This window comes from Rhyacophila brunnea, unplaced genomic scaffold (genome assembly GCF_057557595.1).
Source record: "Rhyacophila brunnea isolate RB1 unplaced genomic scaffold, BYU_Rbru_1.0 scaffold_1, whole genome shotgun sequence".
NCBI classification, from domain to species: Eukaryota; Metazoa; Arthropoda; class Insecta; order Trichoptera; family Rhyacophilidae; genus Rhyacophila; species Rhyacophila brunnea.
In genome coordinates this window covers 38,256,181-38,282,457 of record NW_028232751.1, presented here as the reverse complement: position 1 = coordinate 38,282,457, position 26,277 = coordinate 38,256,181, and the positions used below count along the sequence as shown (strand labels likewise).

Sequence of the window (26,277 nt, the reverse complement as noted above, 5' to 3'; positions counted from 1 at the left end):
AAAGTATCGGAAACTCTTTAATCTGACAATTTACACCGATAGTACTTACTGATAATACTGGCATGAATTACAAAAAAACATCAAATCTCACGTTTCCCCCTAAATTGCATACCCTAATCGCATTTCTAACATGTTGTAAGGAAAAAATACCTTTCAATCGCAGTTAACCCATGTGTATGTAGTTTCATCTTTCTTCATTAATATTTTATCAACCGGGATAAGTATTTGAAGCAAACATAGGTATTACATATTATAATAAGCGAATTATTTATATATTGATATTAATTGTATATACCTACATAAATAATTATACATGATGAATGTATACCCCTTATTGTCTATCAATCGTTTTCCTATTTATACGGGTAATATGTAATTATGTAATATTATATGAAGTACCTATATGTGAATATCCACTATTTATATTTATAATAGTGCGGCAGATATGGTAGACTACTTATTATTCAAATAATATACTCTTATTCGTATTATACTTCATTCAATCACTAGGTATATATATATATGTCAATATAGAAATAAACACAAAAACAATACCACGCTATAAAATCACATTGCCATGAAGTAGTGTTTTTAATATATAGGCATCATAGACCCTCAATCCATGGGATTGAATTTTAATCAGATCTATGGATTTGCACTTTACCTACATACCTTCTATAGTACCTATTCATCATCGGTGGCTTAACAACTCAGGTCGTGTACTATTCGCCACTAAGAACTTCGTTTATATGTCCTGGGTCGGTATCCACTAGAATCTAGCTAGATGTTCAGAACTGCTTCACCATTAATCTGCGGCAGCTTTGCCTGCCCTTCGGTGGTTCGGCATTATTCATTCCTGCTAAATGGTTCGCTATTCGGAATTTACAAATTTTATCAAATATGGATAATTGATATACGTCATTCGCTCGTTTATATAAAGTAAAACCATATGCAACCCCTTTCCCTCGAATAATCGAATGCACGCTATATAGGCCTTAGTGAGAGTCCAACACTAATCAGATCAACGTCACATACCTTAATCAAGATTTGTATAAAACATGAGAGGATACAAGACAAGATTGGTTTTGTAGACCAAACAGTACCTGTCTGGTATTACAATGCGTATAATAAAAGTAATAAAAACATAAAAAACAAAAGTAAAATTGTTTTAGTGGCAGTAAATATGAAACATGACTATACTAGAGAGGCATGTTGTAAGTCATAGCATAGCTGTAAAAACATATATAATATATTTATTAATATTCGATTAAACACCATAGAAATTATTTTTTTAAATTATCTAATTATTAATTATTTAGTTTTAGGCTCTGCGATCGGAGCTTACATTGGTTCATACAATTCGATAGGCTGGATGACGTAAAGTCCATATGAAAAAAAATTGAGAATTATTTGAAACATAATCCGACCTTTATTTACGTCAAGACAGATGGCGTCCTGTGGTATATTTTTTTAAAACCTTTGCAGATTGGTTTGTATTTATCCGTGTAATACATTCCTACACATACGGCATCTCTCGTTGGCAAAATAAATTATGTTATAGAATATAATATCAAGTGATTATATAAATAAGTCAATATGCAATTAAAAAATATTTTTCTTAAGAAGGTAGGCTTCAAATAATCGCCTAGTATGGAGTCTTCGCCACTGTGATATAAGCTATTTATTGTTTATTATTTGTATCGAATTTCTAGAAATTCCATTTAATATTATTATTTTGAAATATTAAAGAAAACACACTTGTTCGTGGTGATTATTATCGCTTAATTTTATCGCAGATTCGTAATAATATTATAAAATTTTATAATCATTTCATTATAAATATTAAAAAATGGTGTAAATTACCATGTCAGTATGATTTTGTTTACTAAAATACGATATGAATTATGTACGCATAATAATATATAGGTATTATTTTAGAAGTACCAGCAACACTATTATAGAAACTGACTAAACATTTATTTTTATTCCAAATTCAAATCTATTTTTCCTTCTTATATTTTTACGTTGCTAACAGCTACTTATTTTCAGGTTGGCTCGAAATTAAAGAACTTCGACTTAATTTAATGGTATCATATAACTTTTTTTATATTACAGCATTGTAGGTATTATGTTCATTATTGTTATAAAAAGTATACTGACGTTTATTTAAATAAATACAATGCGTTACGACGAAGAATTAACAATTTATAACGACAATAAAGTGACAAATTGATAACCACAGTTGTTGCTAGCATTGGATGATTTATAATTAAACAGAAAATCGCGGCATGTGTTGGGTTCTTGGTTTGGTTACTTACTTACGTACTATACGTGATTTTTCACCTAAATAATAATAGTGCATTGAATAACAACGTATTATAACTAATTCAGGGCACTTTTATAAGGTCAGTGTAGTCTGGTTATGGTGTGCTGTGACGCATCTGTTAGAAGGAGAATTGAATTGTAGCTACTTTAATTATTCGATTTAATTACCTAGTAACCTTTTTTCAACTCCATTTTGAGACATTAATCCTTCCAAAGAAAACGTTTTTTTTTCAAAATATTTTGTCGAAATAGAGGAAAAACTTACCTATTATGAACCCAAATTGAAAGAAGCTTTATCTTTATTTATATTATACATATAAAGAAATAGCAACTGATACATCTACATGTTAAATGATGGAATAAATATTAATTTCTTCATTCACTCGTATTAGTGCAGGATCCCATAGACTTTTCGTATACATAATATGCGGAACGCATTCTGACAATTGGAATAGGTTTTAGGGGTCACAAAGATATATAATGTCGATGTTGCCAGGCGATATTAGTGGTCATTTTTTTATTATTGAGGTTTTATTTTTTTTTCTTATAACCCACCAAAAATTGATCTAAGTTCTTCAATAAAATCAAGACCGAATCAGGGATTGATTGAAAATGCAATAATTGTACCATGCCATCGGCATGGTCGTAGAACGGTTCGTCCCATTTGAAAAAATAAAAATAGCGGGCAGTGCAATGTGTTCAAAATTATCGATTCTTCGGATTCTCCTTGGCTTAAATTATTTTATTTAGTAGCATTTTTGTATAGAATCACCCAGTCTGGTTTTTTTACCATATATATGCATATTTCATTAGTTTTAGTATTATGGTTAATGCAGAAATAGTGTAGATTGCACATATAGGTAGGTAAATAAATGAAATAACGATAACCACCAACCACACTAAGTACACATTTATTAAAAAAGAAACAACAAGTCAAGTGTTCAAACTGCTTTAAGTATCATGATCACAGTTTTTACAAACACTACTTACACATTTGTACAATGATATACATGTCAAAGCCGATTTCTTTAGCTACATGATAATGTACGGCAGTTAGATTACATTTGCATGGTTTAACTTAATAATTTGGTAGAGGTTCATTCCTCATTTGTCTTGGATATAAATTATTTTCTCGTAACTTATAGCCAAGCTGTAGGAAATCAATAGGCTCAAATAGTGGATCAGATGAGCTTTTCCATGAATAAACTTGTGCTGAAGCCTTTAAACAGTGTAAATACAATCATATGTGCATATCACTCTTCAAATTTAAACTAAATCCAATATTTTGGGAAATAAATTTATATCGAAGTTCATCCGCTGTTGTTTTTTGTTTACATAATAAGTAAGTGCAAACTTTTCCAGGTCTTGAAACTGCTGTGTCTCCAGCAATTCATTTCCTAAAGCTGAAAGTGCATCCTGAACAAAACTCATTGACGAGATGGTTAAAGTTTGTTTTTTTGTACCTCTGCGACTAGTAGTCGCAGCCGGTTAAAGAATGATTAATACTGGCAAAATATTACAAATATTTTCGCCAAAAGATTCAGCTGCCAAATGGCATCCTAAAACACGGGCTTTCTTCTGAGATCCCTCAAACCATAATCCACGGCAACCAATTGTTGCAAGTTTATTCCAGAAATAAATGCCTAAGATTGAAACATCTGTATCGGGACTGTGATAATCTCCAAATTTTGCATTTTTACAGCATGAAATATATGACAGAACATTCTAGAATCTAGATTCTGCTTCTAAATTATTTTGATTTTAAATCAATGGCGTCAGTAAAAATTGATCCCTGCAATTTAAACCTTTGTGTGGGGTCATCAAATCTACCACAAATGTACAGCTCACTTTCTTCGTTGATTTTTACAAATGTAGGAGCATTTTTCCAAATAAATTTATCAAGCTGTAATTTAATTTGAGGACTCACAAAAGAATCTTTGCAATTAATCCACCAACATCTAAGGGACAATCTCCAAGACTTACATATTATAAGTATTTACACTTTTTAAGGGCTTCAGCTTATGGTAAAATTATTGCATTTTCAATCAATCCCTGATTCGGTTTTGGTTTTATTGAAGAACTCAGAACAATTTTTGGTGGGTTATAAGAAAAAAATTAAAACCTCAATAAAAAAAAAATTACCACTAATATCGCCTGGCAACATCGACATTATATATCTTTGTGACCCCTAAAACCTATTCCAATTGTCAGAATGCGTTCCGCATATTATGTATACGAAAAGTCTATGGGATCCTGCACTATATGGTGACGGGCTGTAAATGATAGACACAAACAATACCACAAAATCACACCAGTCAAAACAATCTAAAGTTGATTATTAATATGAATGAATCGACTAGTCTCGCACCCCTCGCTAATGGTGCCTGATAAGCCCGACACAACGAAAACCGTTCTGATTCAGATTAGGTCATGGCTACGACCACGTAGTTAATTGGCAGGCGCATATAAATACAAATTATTCAGTACTTCAAGATTGAAAACCACCCCTTGTGAGAGCAGGCATGTTATCATTAAATGTATTGATTGATTTACTGTTAAATACTGTAATTATTCTATTTGGTAGTAAGTGTCAAGAGAAGCTTTATTAAAATGTCATGTTCTTCATAAATGATCGCACGTGTATGTTTAAAACGATTGCCATAGCGGGCGTCATCTTCACCGGACATGTTAATAATTCTTTACGCGTCTAATTTCGAGATATTCTTTGTTCACATCAAATATGTTTTAGTACAGGATGGTGTACTTTAAAATTAGCTGCATAATCAGACCTGGTCTGGTTGGTTGTAAGTGAGATGACATTATTGAATTACTCTTATACCCGTAAGACCATTGTTTATATTCTTCGTATTATCATTGCATCATTATCATAAGAAATCATCAACGTCCCACTGACAAATGAATTTCTCATGGACCAACAGTAACACGCAGTCAGTACGTATTATACAAATAGCCGCATAGAGTTTTACAATCTAATTTGCGTACAATATTGTGACAAACTGAGGATTCCGCATTTTGCATAACAAGTCCACCTGTCCCGAAAAAAATGTTTCAAAGTATAGTCCGACAACAAGAAATCGGCGATAACAGAAAGTCGCTGTAGTCGCATATAGAAGACGTCTCAGTGACGTACATGTCATGGCGGCAACGCACGCACGGCATGCGTGTTTGAATACTGAATCGGCTCTATTTTGCCGATGTAACACATTTGGCGTGTGACGGAAGTTGCGCGCGCCGATGCAACACATAATATATTATTATGATTTATATTCATTTCGGTCTCAGAGGTACATGCGCATGCGCATGCGCATGCGCATAGTGTCATTTAGTTAGTCGTTCAATACAACCAAGTAAACAGCACGTGTTGTAAACATAACCAATATTGTGTTATAATAAATATATATGTTTATAAACAAATTTCTGGAGACTAACATTCTACACTGTTAATTTATATTCATAAAACTTTATTTATATTGGAGTGTATATTTATTTTGCATTGTAAAGATTGTGTATCAAGATTTGAGGCTATATATATGTAAGTATTATTTATTAGTAAAATTATATATCAATAAATAGGTAAATAAACTTTGTGAATGTTGAGTTGGTAAATAATTCAAAAAATATATTAAAATTTGATTTTTTATTAATTCATCATGGGCACTTCTGAATCGATTATAACCTCTGTATGGAAAAGATGAGTTTTGGTCCACTGTAATATTAATAGACTCGGTTAACAGCTCATTTTGTTTTGTTACGCCAAAGAAGTATAACTTCTAACACGCGTACATAAGTACACACACCGATTTTTTTTCGTCACAGATCAATAGGATTCACTGTACCAGGAATTTTCGTGTACAGCAAAAATGTTTCTCATGAAAATAAACTATCGAACTAGTAACACTATTGAAAAGCGACTCATATCAGTGCAAAACTGACAAACAAATCTAAGACCATACATGTTGACTATGTAATAAATACATTTAACATTTATCATTTATCGACGTGTGCAATGTGTGTCCACTTATCGTCTTCATTTCATCGACTTTGTAGTGATATATCTACAAAATTTATAGATACAGCCCTATTGAACGTTTTAAGTACGATTTTATTAAACACAATAATTTTATTGTTACAAAAAACATAATAATTTCAAATGTGAGTTAGAACAGTCCTGCATTCAGCTGATGACATGCGTTTTTAATAAAACCATGTCCAATCAAAATATCAATTTTATTGTTACCTTGTGGGTCAAATAAATCAATTTATTTTAATTTATGTGGGACAGCTTGATTCACCACCAATACGACGATTTATGAAAAAATATTTTATATACGTAGTTAAATTTGAATATGATTTGCATTTAAAATCAAAATAAATATATGTTTAATACTCAATAAGAAAGCATTATTACCGATTCGTTGTTTATTAATCAAATAAACCGTTAGTCAGACTGATTTAATATGAGGTATGAACAGCGTATATATTTTGGCAATACGTTTTTTTTATTATTAATGTACATATATTCGTAATTTTAGCAGTTTTTTCACGTCAGTAATTTTCCACGAAAACATCCAAAGTAATCAGTGATGTCCGGTTGTTCTCAGATGGTACCAGTTATTTATTTAGTGCTCTCTTGTGTGTTTATTTGTCAGGGGTCTTAAGACTTACTTGATATTTGTTTTAAATGTTGAAATAACTTCTGCGTTTTCGTATTCCTCACTGATTAGGATCGTGACTGCTTTTAAATATCTTAATTTCATCTGTCCAGCGACCCCTGTTAATCGCCTGATTGGTCGATCGAGTAAATTAACTCCCTCTTCCGCGTCAACTCTCGATGTTTCCGCTGATCAAATCACTTTAAACAACAAAATTGAAGGCGTCCCTATAAAAAGGGTCTATATGCAAAAACAAAAATGTTCAGGAGAGATAAAAAAATACTTAGCGAAATAAATAACGACAATTTAATGTTTTATGTGTATATCAAAATATACAAAGTCTATCATTTTCTTATCTTAAAAATAATATTTTAACAATAAAAACATAAAAAATATAGAAAACTCAAAGTAAAATTATCAAATTATACATCGCAGGTAGACTCCTCTTCCACGTTATCCAACGAAGGAACGAATGATAAAAAGCGTGGCAATACTATGAAATGAAATTCCCCACTCTGTGTATACTGTTTAAAAACTTTTTAAAAACAATAAAATCACTTTTGACACCAATGTATTATATATATCCTTTTTATAGAGACGCCTTAATTATTGTCATTTTCCATTACGACTATATGCCGAAATTGGAGAACTCTCTGAAGATATATTCAATCTACATCTAAAATAATATTATAAGAATATTTATATTTTAGGAAATAATTCTTCTTTTTGTGTCATATCCGTTATCTGACGTCGGCGATGATTTTGGTCATCTTTCCCCTATCTGCCACCCATCCGAACAGTACAAAACTCAAATCAGTCTGTCAGATCGTCAGCAAATTTCTTTTCTGCCAAGGCATCGCTTACTAGAAAACTTCCCTTGCATAATTAGACGCAGAAGGTGATAGTAGAGCTTATGATTTCTCGACTTATTTCATTTCTCGAGATTCGAAAATTTTATGTCTCATCTATTAATTTCGATTGCAGTCGGCAGCTTTATCTCCGTTCAACATATTCCCTTTGTTATTTTTACCTAGTAACAATTTCTAGAATTCTCGATAACCTTATTTATGATTTCTTGAAAAGTGACAATTCTAAAAATGTCAGAAAATTTATTTCTCAAAATTGAAATTTTACCTCTCGGTGAAGTATTCGGTACTCGAGGTACCTCTCGAGATAGGTTACTTATTATTTTGGCTATTCTATGTTTTATATATTATACAAATAAGTCACGAAGACTATATAACTGATGAGTAATGCGAAGAAGTTTAGTGGAAGTAAAGATGGAATGATTTAAGATAATGATTGGATTCTGTATATATTTGACATATATTGAGGAAGATAATACTGAAGAGTAAAACAAAAAGATTTAGTAATCGCCACAAAGGTACACTATTTTTTTTGACCAGCTTTCCGATCCGTACGTATGATTTTTTTTTTGTTTATCTTTGTTTGTCAAGTTTTGTTATACAATAATATTATTGGTTATAATGCACATATCCATTCGATGTGTTCCCATTTTTTTATTCGAGACTAGGACAATGATTATAAATTAAAAAGTCAACATAACGGTGGAGTTCGTGATCTGACACAAAATCGGTATAAATTATTATTAAAATACATGACAAAGAAGAAACTCACGGAATATCCTAAATAAACAGGTTTCATTATTATACAAAACTCTTGACACTGAAATTTAAATTCGATATTTTTTATGTGCTTATCTCAAACGGTTTCATTTCAATATATTATCCTAATGAATTATTCATCAGGAAAAAACGTCGTGTTCTTATTACATAAAGATTAATGTTAATTTGATTTAAATTATGTGCCTAGCTAGACGTTAACTTTTATAAAAGTGTGTCTGCATATATGTAAAATTATATTATATGTTTATTTTAAACAAGTTTTAGGAACATCTCATACTTTTGAATAAGACTCATGATCTAATTTATGAAGTTAATGCAAAAAATATTTCATGATTATTTATAATAAATTTGTTTTTATAAATCAAATTTTATGGTATAAATAATCTGATAAAAATAGACGAGTACGTTAAACCAAAGTCGAAATAAAAATACCCCTAGTTAAATTATTTTATTAAAAGCATTAGCTATAATTACGTAAATATTAATACAATCTCACTCAAGATATATTAATTTTTCGACTAAACTCTCAATATTATACATACCAATACACAATATGGTAATATCAAAGATTATACGCATTTTAATTGCTTTTATTTTGGTTTTCCAAATTGGCGCAGTATCATAGCGTTTTGTTAACATATAAGTATTTAATCAGATTCTCATAAACAAACTTTTTGGAAGCTCTGTCTTGAATTTCCTAGTTTTATACGGATCTTATTGCCTACTTACATGATTACAGTAATAATGATAATAACTGAATTATAACACCTAAATACTTGACTAATCTGTATATGTATGTATTAATGTAAATTAGGTAAGTATACCGAATGCAGTTAATAAAGATACAATTAATTTAGTCACAAATAGGCTTATTTATAACACTTTATTTATATGAAAATAGAATTCAACCTCCGATTCATTTTAAAGATGCTATAGTAATTATTGTCCACATTCAATAGACTTGATGATAATAATTTTAGAGAGAAAATGCGAAATTCTTACATGTCAAAATAACATCGTTTCGTTGAATTACTCGTATATATTCAGCGATATCTCGTTAATTGGTTTAAATGAAAATTTTAAGTTACTTAACCACTTCAAATATTATAATGTATGCAAAAATAATGCGAATTATCTGTAATTAAATATTAATAATTATTGTTTTTGCATGCAATACAATTTATTATCTGACAACTGTTTCAGCAATATGAAATTAACCCTTTCAAGTTAAGCTTTTTTTGGAAACTTTCATACGTAATTACTGATTAGGAAGGCTCGTTATTTTTCTTCACCTCGAAATAAAACCACTCCTATGTTTATTTTCTTTTGACATGTATATGTCTTACCGCTGGCCGTGATATTAAAATTGCGTGCACAAAATTCCAGCGTTACGCAGAATGTTACCAGGCGAGTAGTCGAACGCTCTCTACCGATCACCGGAGTCAAGCACCTTCGGGCGCGGATAGTACTCGGATGGGTGAACGCTTTTATTTTCACAGGAAAAAATAAATCGCACTCGGGTGGATTCGAACCACTGACCTTTCAGTTACCAGTTACGAACGCGCTACCCTTGCGCCACGGCACGGGACTGCCATAGCGACGATTTTACTGTATAATAACTGCGAATTTCACAACTGGGAATAGTTGTGAAATCATGTTGGGTTATAGGTACAACAATTTTGACAAATATTTTTATATTTTATATTAGTATTAATGTGTTTTATTTTATTATTAATATATGTTTCTTAAATTATTAATTTACATTATACGCTAATAAGTGAATACGTATTGTAATATGAAAAATAAAATTGCGATTTGCCGTGGTGAACAATTTTCTTTCATTTGTATTATAAAATATAACAATCATCGATATCCATAAATGGTTTGGTGGTAGAATGCTCGCCTGCCACGCGGACGTCCCGCGTTCGATTCCCGGGAAATGCAACTTTTTTGTATTTTATTATTAGTATTTTAGTATTTCTAGACCTGCTTAGACTAAACAATTGACAATAAAAAAAAAATATAACTAAAATTGAATAATGTTTACTGCTGTAGATAAAAATGTCTTGCTAATGTAGAAGTATTTTTTAAAAATAAAAACGCACCAAGTGTTTTTACTGTTATCTAATATGACTTGGATTTAGGGTTTAATTTAATTTTAAAAAGTAACAAACACTATCTACATCAGTGGTCGGTAACCTTTCGGGAGACTTGGTAAAAAATCAATTTTGGAAAAAATATTTGCTTTATGGGTAAATGCTGAGTTCCTCCGCTACATGGAAGTACATTGGAATGTGGATATTTGTCTTCAATCGCTCTCAGACATATACATGTTCCAATGTACTTCTGTGTAGCGGAGGTACTCAGCATCAGGCTACTGATGCATTTAAGTCAAACAATACCGTACTGATATTTATTATAATAGTTGTACCGAGACAGCACTATTTCATTTTTTTCTTTTGAACATGTCCGATCCTTATAGGATCCTAGGATCCTAGGATCCTTATAGGGCCTCCATAAAGTGGAGGTTTGTATTAACAGATTTTTATTTTTACGAGAAATAGATGTTAGCCACTTGCTTAACCTATTAGGTCCATACTCTGACTCCAAACACAAAATGAAAAACAATAATATGTTATTATTGTTTTTATAACCCAGGATCGAATCTAGGGCCCACGACATTATAAGCCGACGGTCACGCCACTCGGTCATCGTGGTCTCAAGGGGATTCGGCGTGGTGAGTCGGCCAGATAACTAAAATAAACACACATCACAAATTTGCACCATTAGTAACGAAAAGTCACCTGCGGGACGAATTTCCTCCAAGAAAACTCGAACACCATTTCGAAAACGTTACTGTTGAGCGTTACACTGCCTTTAACATTAGCAATAGATGGGGGGACCCGCCAAAGATTCTAGTCTGGGGGTCTACTTCATGATGTGGGGGTCATGCATGCAAGTATAGATACTTTTTGATACTGATATAGTTTGCATCGACGCTATTCATTCGATACCAAAACCGGTATCTAAACATTCTTTCCATACGTTACCGACACCAGATATATCGATATTTTTTTGTATTACCCTCCTCCCATTTGTGTTTGGTTCCAGAGCATCATCATCGATGAGAAAAATAAACTTTTATCGTAATAAATATTATATTTTGAAAAGTCTAACCACGAGCCACACCTAATAATTGTAGAATTGAAGAAAAATACCATTGTCAGTCAATTATATTAAAATAAAATCAGTTTCTGTAGTAATATTACACGACTGTTTTGGAATATTTTCCGCTACGTTAATTCATGAATAAATTCATAATAATTATTATTCATAAATATTATGAATTATTCCGACTTAAACTTCAATTGAACAGGAACAAATCAATATTTATTACTCATATTAAAACCAAATTATAATGCATTATTTGTTTAATTATATAAAACACAATTTTATAATACTTATTCCACTTTAGTAATTAAATTGTGTACCGGTTTCGTCCTCTTCAAAGGGACATTACCAACTAAATAATAAACTTAAAACAGGCCTTTATCAAAAAAATCATAAAAGCCACAAAATAACTACCAATGCATTGCAAGGAACGTACATAATAATCAATAGCGATTAAAATACAATTACAGCAATTAGATATTAATATTATTTACAAAAAATATTTCAATAAATTAGACACACATATTTACGTTTAGGCGATATTCGATAACAGATTCAAATTTTAATTATTATTGGAAATACATATTAAACAATTTATGGATAACAAAATAAAAGGGAAATAAGTCAAAATTTTAAAAATCAAATAAATAAAACAAAAATAGGACACAATAAATATAAAAATAATATATAACCACGGAAACGACACAAAATTATAGCCATTTTGATAGTATACAATCATTACGTCATTATATTGCTAAAACACACATAGGTACCTATTTAGCAGAAGAAAATCGCCATACTATAAATCACTTTACTTTACTTTGCTACAAATACTTTTGCAAAAACCTCAAAATACAAAATAACGTGGCAGTGCAGTGCAGTGGATTTCCTTGAAGCGGGTGAGGCGCTCGTTTCGACAAGTATAAAAAACTTTATAAAACTTTTAAACGTGTAATTATATAAATATGGTCAGTGGTGGACTATTTATTAGGTCAATTATGGCACGGGGGCATCCACAAACCTCATTAAATACCAAAAGATAACACATGTGTCATTCACTCATGTACTTTTTGTCAATCTGCTTACACACACGGTGCAATTAGATACGATAAAATTGAAAAATATATACGAAATGATATATCATATTTCTTCAATGTACCTACATATACTATAAAAGTTTATTAGTTTCTGTTTTCGAAATCAGTCAGCACCCAGGGAATCCGACTACTTTAAACCACCAATGGATCTATGATACGAGACATAAAGTAAAATTTTAAATTGTCACATGTGAAACTACAAATATAGAATTTTAATAGATCATGGTTATATAGACTACAAATAAATTACCAGGTAACGGTGCCACCTGTCAACATTTTGACTCATCTGTTAAAATTATAGAGTATTCATTCATTCATTTTTTCTTTGACGATGCGATTAAAATAAACGATTCCTTTATTTTTGTGTCAGTTTATTTTTCAAATTTAGAATTTGCGTTTACATAATATACCTATTATGTTTTCTCTCAACTTACCCTTTAAAGTCGTCTTATCAATGTCACATTCTTTTCTACACATTTACATATATGTAAATAAAGACACATATATATTTTAATAACGTAGGTTCGTCAAAAAAACCAAAAAAAAATGTGGATATCTAATCAACATGTTTTTATATACCTACCCACCTATTAATGATTTATTGGGTAGATCTACCAAAAAAACGTAAAAATAAGTCGGAATTATAATATGTTTGTAGATTAATTAGCATTATCAATAAATAAGGATTCAACAATATTTATTTTTAATAGCAACGTTTTAAATAACATGACTTAGTAACCACATTGAAGGAATTCTATCTGCAATTAATTGATTCTGTTACAATAACACACTGATATAAAAAAGGTAATAATTCGCAATACTCGTGTTACATATACATAACAACATAACTGATAAATTATTTATAGTGCAGGATCCCATAGACTTTTCGTATACATAATATGCGGAACGCATTCTGACAATTGGAATAGGTTTTAGGGGTCACCAAGATATATAATGTCGATGTTGCCAGGCGATATTAGTGGTCAATTTTTTTTTAATGAAGTTTTATTTTTTTTTCTTATAACCCACCAAAAATTGTTCTGAGTTCTTCAATAAAACCAAGACCGAATCAGGGATTGATTGAAATTGCAATAATTGTACCATGCCATCGGCATGGTCGTAGAACGGTTCGTCCCATTTGAAAAAATAAAAATAGCGGGTAGTGCAATGTGTTCAAAATTATCGATTCTTAGGATCCTCCTTGGCTTAAATTATTTTATTTAGTAGCATTTGTGTATAGAATCACCCAGATTGCTTTCTTTACCATATTAACATATAGGTCACCTGATAGTACCTCATTTGTGATTTTAATTGTAGACAATGATAGATGCAACTATTTATGCGGTTGTCACAAACTGACAATGTTTATATTAGACATTCAATTAGTATTCCTTTGATAGTACATTAATTCATATGGCAATTTGGAGCTGTTTCAAATTATTATTATCTCACCGACCTAAATAAGTATCTAGCTGTCGATACATTTAGTATAAATTTGGAATATTATCCATGTATTATGCATAAACTTTCTATTACACTTACGAGGATAATAATATAGTAAACAACTTATAATTCGTAGTAGAAGATTATCATTATCATTACGAAGCGAATATGAGTAGTGCATCTCAGGGCCCAGGTCCTCGATTAACCTAACCTAACCTAACTTGACTTAACCGGGGCATTTTCACGAGTTTATAAGAAAATTTGTGGATAAAATATGTTTTAGTCTACAATGAAAATATTTATAATCTTGAAAACAAAATATTTCGAATTATTAAAAATAATATACTTATATATAAAATTAATGAAGATGATAAAGGAAATATTGAAAAACGGTACTTTCTAATGCCGATGAAGAAAACCTTCTCTATATAAACGGAGCGTTATTATAATATACTTATATAATACATTATATATGTAAGCAGTTGAAGCAGCTTGAAGAGGATTCTTAACATATCTTTATTTTACGAGAAATATAATATGTTAGTCACTTGCTCAAAATATTAGGTCCCATACACACATTGAAAAACAGCATGTGAAAATTACATGCCTGATCCGTAACTGATCGACCATCGTGGGCGTAAATATATTATTTTTATATAAACTGAAGGTGAAAAATGTTTACATTCTGAGAATAATAAATAAATTAACTGCCGAGTCATTTTCCTTGGCAGATTAATTAGTAGCAAAATTCACACTGTCGAATACTCAATCAGTTAATTTCATAAAATCATAAATCATTAAATGTTGAGGAATCTCCATCGTACAATATATAATATTCCATATACTTATAGCCTATAACGTACTTCTATGGTTTGTGATTATAAATTTGAGCAACGTGGAGAGAGTAATTAAAAAAAACATTCGAAACATGTTTTTCACTGTTTTCATTTCAGTATCTACCTGTCATTTTGATAGATTTCGTTTTTTTTTATAAAACATTACTTAGGTTCTACGCAGCGAAAGAACACTTTCGTTCGCCTTGTTGGGAATATTTTTGGGTCAGGCAACGTCCGCTGAATTTTAAGCAGAAAAATAAAAATTCTAAACGCGTAGGTCTGATACATTGCTATCGTAATTCGTAGCACTGGCGATACCTCCACCTCGGGCAGCCACCCCCCTCCCCTCTTCAGCCCATCGCACAGCCATAATATTTTATCCTATCAACGCACACTACCAATTTGGGAAGAAGAAAATGAAAGAAAGAAAACTTTCTCACGTTATAGTAAACAACTCGAACAAAAATTTGAGACAACAAATTAGTGCGTCTTTGTCCATTTTCTTATTTTTCTTTTAAAAAATTCCAGGAAATCTACGCCAATATGATATTTGCATTCATTAATACATCTTCATATACAGAATGTACTAATTCATAAAATATATGAAGTGAAGAATGGGTAATTTTCCTGAAAGGGTTACATACATAATCATATTGAAATGTGTTGGGATACAGTCACGTAGATGTTAAAAAATCATAACGACCTAATCAAATTAATTCACTTTTGAAAATGACCCTCATTACGATGTAGGTAGACTTAATTTTTCTCTCACTATCGTGTGTATCTGTTTATGAGTGTCATGTTGTGAACGTCCTGAATTAATAATTTGTTATGTACTCAACGTGTCTTTTTCAAATAAATAAATAAATAAATGAAGAAAGAATAAAAGTTTTATAGCGAATTAAGCTAATATAATGCTAAAAAATAATGTCACAAAAGTTGCGCGGCCGCTCGAGACTGCAGACGGCCGCGAGCGGCATTTCGGGGGTGACGTGTAAACCCGCGCCCAGCAATTTATTTTGATAATTCTATAAGTATTAACAAATGTTAAGCTGTTCTAGTGTCCGAAAAGTAATTCGTAATTTCCATGTGCTTTTCTGCACTTTGCATTAAAATAAACTCAGTCAGAGCTCACTTTGAGCGTAGCAACCTAAGTCTTGGGCATTTTCTCCCAGGACACTCCCAGTCCAATTGTTTCAGATGTTTCACATCACCAATTGTAGGGCCCCGCGATACGCTTGATTAAGAGTGTGGTGCGGGGCGGGTTTCGGTGAAGGGCGCTTAACTTCATTTTTTTGTTCTAGTGTCCATCTATGATCATTAGAATCAGTCAAATCATTAGAATCAGCCAAAGCTTACGCGAGAGCGTGGCGACCTCAGTTTTGGGTATCTGCTTCTGAGACATTACAGTGCGGAAAACTGCTGATTCAATCTCAAAAGGTCCCGAAGTTAAGACAAAACAACCGGCAAACATAATGCACTTGAAACAATTCGTCGCGGGTACTTAAAATGATCAGATAGTAGCGGCGGAGCGGTGTGGTGAGGTACGAGTAGAAGTGTGCGCGGCTAGATCCAACGGTTGCCTATATCATTGATTTGAAAAAAAATCAAAAGTAATCGGTCTATTTCTTCATTCGGGATATATATTTATTTTTATTTTGATGGTATCGCTATTGTATCATCGGATATCACTGGTTAATAGTAATATTTGCAAGTAATTAATACAAGTTGTTAGTTTAATTTCACAGTTTAAAAAAAATCTTATATTTTTAAATCTATCTATCTGTTAGTACCATTCCCACCAATTGTTAAATTTTGAATAAAAAAAAAGAATTATATATGTAACGATTCCATAACTAAATACTTGGAAACTCCTGACACTGACTATAAATCTTTTTAGTAATATCAGTTTACATTACTAAGTTGGTAACCATGTATTTTGTAGGTTTGAACAGTGACGTCTCCAGGAGAAGTACCTCTCAAATAGCACCCGACTTTTTTATCTCAATGTTTATGTAAATTCTTTCTCTACTATACATTATGATCGTAGTGAATAAATTCAATGAACATCTGATTTACAATATCAACTAAAATTGAAAGTGAGTACAAACCTTTACAGAATTTAACGGGGCATAAACAATGTATGACCTACTTGATCCCACGGGACGTCACTGAGTTTTATACGCCACATAATATAGTGAAGTTATTGGAAAAACTCACAAGAAAGTGGACGAGAAAGAACACTGAAAGTACAGTGCAAAATGTGTGTTCGATTTCCAATTTTTTTCTAACATATATATTTTTAAGGAATATAATAAATTCTTTACGATAGAATTGTAAATTAAAAATAAGTACCTATCTTAATATTACATTTTACGAGTCATAAAGATCTGGTGTAAATTTTATTTTTAATTAAATGGACACAATAATTGTTGAATTATTCCAAATAGACATAGAAATAGATAAAATACATATTGGTACTACCGGTGGTCGATGGCTTTATTAAAATGTGTGTATCATCTACTATCATTGGAAAATACACCATTTGGTTAATCAGTTTTTCCCTATGATCGTAATGTGAATTATCTACTCAATTGATTACGAAATAATTAACGTTACTACGAAATAATGAACACCTGACTTACGAAATAATTAACGTCTAGACTATAGAACTGCACGAAAATCTGTGGTTTAAAACTAGAACTAGTCAAACAAATATTTAGAATGTATGATTATAATATTTAATGATGATTGGAAACATAGACAAGAATTAAAATACCTACCGTTAATAATTAAAGCAGGCACAAACAGAAATGTGGTATCGACGAGTGGAGTATATTCCATTTCGAAAAAATATCTGTAAAACAATCGGTATAAGCAGCTACCCACTAAATGTATTATTCACTTGAAATCACTAAAATTGTAATACTACAAATGTTTCGAATCAAATTTGTGTACAGACTGTGTTTTCATTTTTTGAATCCATTAATTATTCTTGTATATTGGATACCATATTGATAATTAGTAATAGTAGTCACAAAACAGTGCAAATGTTGAGAAACCCATTTTTTAAATTTATATATCGATAGAAATTTTTAAATTCTATAATACATGTTAATTATATTAATTTATGATTATAATAGGAATGGTATTCATAAAAGTATGTTTTTTTTTTGCTTTCCTGACTATTTTTTCTGAAGTCCCATACCCGGTTTCGAATTTAGACAACCGAGCTTACCAATATTAAATATACCAATATTGAATGAGCGTCAGTGCATAAACTGAGAGCAGTTGTCAGAACGAAGGACAAGCTTAGAATGACGTATTCCTGACACGTGATTAAGTTTATCCCATATTCTTCCACACTCGAGATCGGTTGCCTGCTACTGCACACCCGTTACATGCACCTTACTATGGACCTCTGAAAAATCCATAGCTAGCTGGTGCCATTAGACTCTAGTCGTTTCCACTCCGAACCTTGCACTTTCCCGGGAACATTCTCCATGCCCAGATACTCCGCGCTTTGATTCCAGCGATGATCACTCGGAATGCAACTATAAACCCTAGCGGGATGCTTTCCAACGAGTCGCCGCAACCTATGGAGCTCACAAGTTATTATCGTGTCCGTTTGGTATAACGTTCCTTATTATAAGAACCATTGTGACCGTCTGTGTTATCCGCATAGCGCGTTCCATCATTTAAATATCCCATATTATAGCAACAATTTCTTTTAATATCATCACCGCGGTAAGAAATATTCTATTCACCTAAATAATTTGAGTTGTTTTCGTTCCGGGAGGTCCGGATCCGAGAACCCCTTGTGTCTGTGTTGGCGTTGACAATTCAAAATTGTATTCATTATAATAATGAAGATTTTATATTAACAAATGGAATATAGAGTGCTGTATAGGTGGACGCATTTACTTGTATTTTTATCTAGGGTTTGAATTTTAGCTATCCTCTGGATTTTACAAAAGTCATGTAGTTCTAAAGCTCAATTTAAATCAAGATTCAAAGATCAATAGCATCGATCTATTTTGTGAATTTCGTAATTCTTATTTTGGTCAAAAATTAGAAACGCATTGAATAGCTAGTATTATTTAACCTTTATGTAAATTTCTTACACCCATATAACGTATAATCGGGTGAAAATAAATCCAAATATACCTACTATATCCTAACCATAAAAAGGAAAAGGAGTGTCATTATAATATATATATATATATTATACCTAGTTTATTCTTTGTTTCATTTTTTTGTTTCGTTTGTCTATCTAATAAATAATGATTCTGATTTGGTTATGGTATGAGTATGGCAATCAACAATAGTGTTGCGCGCGCAGGTATGACAATATTAGAATACAGATTTATATTTTCCAATACTCAGACTGCACAGGTTTGTGCAATAATATGTGCTTGCTTGATAATATAAATTTGTTTTGAATATTTCAAAACATTTTTTGCGGTTTGCAATATCTTTAAATTGCATGGAAAGTGTCTACTTTCAAAATTGTATTGAAAGAAATAAAATAGGGAAATTAAACCGTTGAATAAATCATATTTATTAAAGATAAAACTAAATAACTTCCTTAGAACCATATTCCATAGATATAATATAATATAGAAATATACATAATAATAAAGTTTCGACAAAAATGATCATGAGGATAATGCTTAAATTAGCTGCAAAGTAATTCGCATTGTAGATTCATTTGTAGCAAACATCATGCGTTTGTACTAATTGCAAAATATGATAATATACTAATCCGTATTCACACTCGCACAAGACTATCCAAGTGAGTCCCAGTGTATCGGTCCTCCTCGTGTATATATCCATCAGTATAAGTTTTCCGCTGAGTGAGGGCGTCACTTACTAACATTTGACATATTATTATCATTAAACATTTTTATACTGTGATGAGCTTAGTTTTAAATTCAAACACTGGATGATTTATGGTGGTAGGTATATCTAAATCAAATAGTATCAGGGAAAGTCTTGACAGTCTTGTGTGATACAGCAGAAGAGTTATTAGAAATATGTATATTTTACAATTATAATGTATTATTATATTTACAACAAATGAAATATGCCTATTATTCATATATTCTACACTATTAATGTAAAGTATTAATATTAACAACAAAGATACAAAACATAGTGTTGATAAGTGTTATATTTTAGGGATGTTTTTATGATTGGTTTACATTTAATATGTATTTATTAATGTGTACAATATAATATATTATAACGCAGCGCCCGGCAACCTATGCCACGCGTGCCACTGGGTGGCACGCGAAAGGATTTTTGGTGGCACGCCTCGAAAATGACGATTTATTAAAATTTTCGGTACTTTAAAAACCGTACCGTAATATATTATCGAATTATACAATTATGAAATTTGGAAATTTAACTTCAAAACTGCCAGAGATAAAATTATGAAAAACGAAGACAATTATCTTGACATGATAAAAAAACGTGGAATGAACTCCCAGACAGATTTATTTTCATTGTATGAAAAAAGTTGCATTCGTTCTTTAAAGTGTTTTTGGTAGAACGTAGGTCAATGACATTAATATGGACGAAGTATCTGGGAATAAATATGACACTCACTCTTTTGTCGGGTCTGCCGAATGGCATAATCTGTTCTAGCGCCATTACAATAAAGGTGATATTGCTATAAATTCCAGATGCTTTTTGTTGGGTCTGCCAGACGGTTCGGTTCGAACGGGTTCGGTCAAATGAACATTGACACTAGAAACACTGTTCTAACGCCATTACAATAAAGGTAATATTGCTATAAATTCCCGATGCGTGATATCGCATAATGGAAATTGTGTGACGTCTACCTATACATGTGCGAATATCACTGTGCGTGAATTTACTTACTAGCTACTGTATTGAATGCGTTGTCCATTAATAATTTCATTGACGTAGGTACTACTCTGATCAAACATTCTCAGTTATGAAATATATTATAAGCCCGTATCTAAATCGTTTAACTGAAGAAAATTCGGAAATGTGCATAAAATTAAAAAGTTCAAACTATGTGTTAGCTTCCAGAATTCAGATTAGAGTCACTAATGTTGTAATATTGTAATTTTTATTTATATTTTTATTGGGTATTTTCATATAGTGTGTATTATTATAGTCAAATAAAATTGTCTTACAATAGATTTACTAGTTTTATTTCAGTGGCACGTTGAGTGTCCAGTACTTTGAATTACATGTTTTGTGGCAAGCCAATGCATTTGGTTTGCCGACCGCTGTATAACATAACGCATTCTGGCTAGATCGTTACCGCACGTGTTGTTAAGCGAACGGAAATTTCTCTTTGCGTATAATGCCTTAATTTTTCTATTTTATGTTCCGATATTATGACGTTGGTTTTTTAATGTTTATTACACCTGCGATACAGAATGCAATGTGCCATGAAATTTTGTATTGAGTATTTTAAATTTGTATTCATCGAGTGTACATAGTTGTCTTTCGTGGTACTTGTTCGGTTCCCTTCATTTTGGAAGCGATTAGCTTTTACTAAACTTTCTCTTGAACACACTATGTGCATTACATTGGACAAAGTATTTTTATTATACGGCCACAATATTATTTACATTCCCAATTTTATTACTGATACATTTTTACTCTTATTTAGTATGCATTGGATACCAGCGGCATTAGCCAATGAACCCCTACAATGTACCCCTTAATGTGGACAACATTTTAATCGACATATATAAAATGTATAGCCGACGCAATATGTACCTATAGCGTTTAATTATTATTTATGTTGCGCACACAGCAGTAGAGTAGTGGTAAAATGCCCGTTCCGATCCAACTGCGCTACTAAGCCAAATTTACACTCATAAATCATAAAGTACATTTAGACTAAATGATTTCAACGCATAGCTTGCCAGCATCTCACATAAAAAATAAGATTACTCAAAATTTAATTTACCACTTGAATAGAATAAAACAGCCTAATCCCTTTCGACATTCTACGATACGCAAGACCTGCGTCAGTGGAACTTATGAATTGGTGCAACCATCTAAGGCATTCAATGTTTGATTTACTATTCGAATGCGGCATGTCTAAATAGACAGTGTGGAAGACACAAACGGACACTAACTAGACACTAGTTATGGCCGTTAATGCACACGCATTCGATAACCAGCCGTGGATGCGACAAATAGTAATAACCTGTAGGTTAGCACCCGTTGTTATAGTTGCTGACCAGGAGTTTGTCGCTACAATCGAAGTCTGGACCATTATCTGGGGGTAGGAGATTTAAGCGGTTGAAGCGACAAGAAGTTATAAATAGTAGGCGGTGTAAATGCAGAGATTACTGGCACCAGAGTGGCACCTTTGTTAACTACGTTTCCTCCCGTCGCCTTAAAAAATCAATAATAGATTAATATGGATATATTTTCTAAATTCTCCCCCAAAGTTTTCTGTGTCCGCGCCTGAAAACGCTTATTCAGATACAATAACATCCGTTTTAAGAAGTAAGCCTCTCCTCTACCAAGCGTCAACGACTTATTAAACTAATTAATATAGGTCGATGTTATTATATCAAATACTTTCTCATTACACTTAGCTATGCAACATTGGAACATTATTATCTTATTATTATTAATAATCATGAAAGTTTCATGATGCACTAACGTAGCGGTCCAAGTGATTCTAATCAATTGCGTGGTAGTCATTATTGGTTCATTTATAATATTTGTATATTACAGTAAAATATGAAATATTTTTTAATTTTAAGCGACACGTGGTGTGTTTATATGCTTGATAATAATAATATGTTGTGTGTAAACGAAACACGTGACGATAACAAAATATAATAATTTAAAAAATAATAAAGCTAATATGTAAAGTTGAACTGAATAACATATGAGCAAAGAAATAAACCTTATCTATGTCGATGTTACATTTACGATGGAGTAACCATTGTTTTACATATTATACAATCTTTTCGCATAATATGTGTGTGTGGTCCATAGATTCTATGGATGTAGCGCATCCGTAAATTATTCCAAGATAATTAAAATATTTAGACATAAATAAAATCAGTTCATTTGAAATAATAGAAATATGCTAATATTGTTATAAACATATCGAAAAAAATGACTATACCTACTTAAATATTGCCCCTACTTTATTTTAATGCAAAAATATACTACATTATTTTTCAATATATTTACTTTCCACATAAATCCATCAAAAAAGTATGTAAGTATATATTATAGATAGCAAGTTCAAGTAATATATTTAAATATATATACTGATACTTATTTTGAAGAGCATCATTTATCTCAAAGTCACTCCGCGTTACTGGTACACAGGGCTTTTTTGTCATGTAACGCGTTGGAACGGCGTTCCGGCACCTTTTTAACGGTATTTTTCAAGAGCAATTAGACGAAACAATGTTCGCGCTTACATAGAACAAGTTAATATCCTGAATCATATCATATGAAAAAACATAATATCATGAAAGACTATCGCGTTTGATATATGCATTGAATTCTATTAATTTATTAATTATTATTAATTCTATTAATAACCATTTCTTCAAATGAATGTGAACACGAATTTACGCGAATGAATCTAATTATTACCCCAATGAGCTTTGTTGAAGACCAAAATAGTTTCGGTACTTTTCAACATTATTGATCTTAATTGTTTATTAACTATGCATTTTTTTTATTTTCAGGATCGGATCTAATTTACGAAAAATAGACATATTAATTAAACGTGGCAGATGATAAACAGTATGAAGCAAACAGTAATCAAGTAAGTGAAAAACCCACTTTTCCGTTTGTATTTTATTTTTATTTCCACGCCAACACGTCCCGGGGCGGTATTTAGTCTCATCCGCTGACTCCATCCAGTCCTTCACCACTCTACTCCAATTCCCATCTCTTCGTTTTTTGTATCTATTATCTACTGTCTATTAATACATTATGAGATCATTTTAAATATATGATGTTGCTCCCAAAGTGTCATTATTCGCATAAAGTAACACATTAATTATCACACACTTTTTACACGTATTTTATTGTAAAGCTCATATCGGGTTCGTTTAAAAAAATATGTTTTTGAAAGAAGTGTGACTAATAAATTATTGGTTAATAATTATACTGTCCTTACACCGAAGATTAAAATTATATAACACATAATGTTAAATATTTAACAGTCCCCATAAGTTTTTATCTTTTTACTTAAGTACCTACTGTACATGTAAATATTTACACTTTCTATAATATATTTGAGAGCATTACGTGCGAAACCGCTACTGTTCAGTTTTTAATCGTTTTTGAGCTGATAATGAAAGTGAATAAAAAATTCCATAAATTGAATGCAGTTTCTCTCGCACATTTTCATATACACAAAAACTGTAATTGATAACATTTTTAATACACTTCATTATGAACACCTAACAGCGAATCGATAAAATTAACGTGGCGGTTTTATACGTTATGTCCTTAATTGTAGTCTCTCTACCATTGGTTATGAGTAGGTTTAGGATTTTTAGGTGCTAAAAAATGAATAATAGGTACTTAAAATGTGTAGATATAATTGGAAAATATGTTATTAAAATTTCATAATTATGTGCTAAAAAAACAAAAATAGGTGCTAAAAATTTAAGTAAGTTTTACAATAAATCATATATATTTTAACAGTTTATTTTATTATTTATTCACAAACAGAAAACGCTTTATTATAATTAATAATAAAATATTGCTTCAAATTTTCGAAAGTGAATCCTTGACGATTTTTTGATATTAGCAAATTTTTATACATGGAAAAACTTCTTTCCACTTCTACAGATGTTATTATTGCGTATGTAAAGAAACTATTTGAAGTAGAAAAAATTGAAACATCTGAGGCCTCTGTTGGATTTTCCGAATCAGCTATTATATTCTGCAGCGCTTGAAGTCCAGTATTTTTTTTATTTAAAACACTATTTAATTTTGTACATATTTTTATTCCAATAGGAAAATTTCTTATTTTAGCAGCAGTATTGTTTAAAATATTAATTTGCTCCACTAGTAGGTACATTTGTAGTTGGTTCTAACATTTCAATTGTGTTTACCAGATGACCATAATTTGAAGTGATCAATGCCAATTCATGTTTTATGGAACGGTTTCCCATTATTTCTTTTGCTATTGAAATATATAGTTGGAATCTTTTTCATCAAGCATCTCCATAATTTCTTGTAATTTTTCAAAATTCGCAGTATAGTAATTTACTGCACTAAGCCAAGTTCCCCACCTAGTTTATCACGGGTTGAGGGGGTAGTGATTGAAATTGAAATCTTGTGTTTATGTGAAAATATGTGCTTAAACCTAGAATATGTAAAAATATGTAATTATCCAAAAATATTTAAAAATAGGTGCTAACAAATAGGGCTTAAATGTTTTAAAATTGTCTGAAACATATTTTTGATATTTTGCTGTGGGGCCGCTCGAAAAAAATATTTAAATACCTAAGAATCCTAAGCTTAGTTATGAGTTATGGTATATCAATTTATATTATATATTTAATGCAATATCTAATAATTGTATCAACATCATAGTTTAATTTCTCCATGGGTCAATTAAAATTTATGATGAATGGATGAATATTGTGATAAGATGCCTCCATTGTGAATGTCGATATGTCTAGTCTTAGAAGAGCAGAAATGGTGATTTAGGTGTGTCTTCGTTTTAATTTATTGTGAAGGCCAATAAATACTTCGATTAGTTTTCCGCAATCGACGAGTCCGCAATGCTGCCAAGAAACGTGTGCTACAAAATAAGAATACATATCATAAATACATATTAATTATCCGAGAGATATTTAACAAAAATTAACTAGGCATGACGTAATAATAAACACCATTGTCTGATCTGAGTGATCAGTCTGTGATTACTGATTGTGATTACAGATCAGTGGTTAGTCACGCAATATCAACCACGCCCGGCCTTCTCGGGTTCGACCGATCACTGACCAATTTTCAGTCAATCACGAACAATTCGATTCGAATTTTAAAGCATTTCAATAAATGGATTGATATCGTTGAAAAAGCATTGATATCGTTT

General features: G+C 31.4%; 1 protein-coding gene across 1 annotated transcript in view; it reads left to right on the top strand.

Annotated features, from left to right (window-relative positions):
* Nep2 (M13 family metallopeptidase neprilysin 2) overlaps window positions 1-26,277 on the top strand; it is a 74,931-nt gene that overhangs the window by 18,133 nt on the left and 30,521 nt on the right. Inside the window, exon 2 of the mRNA XM_085943924.1 lies at window positions 23,906-23,985. Within this exon, the coding sequence (XP_085800050.1) occupies window positions 23,954-23,985 (32 nt within the window). The 5' untranslated portion in view covers window positions 23,906-23,953. The remainder of the gene's footprint in view (window positions 1-23,905; window positions 23,986-26,277) is intronic.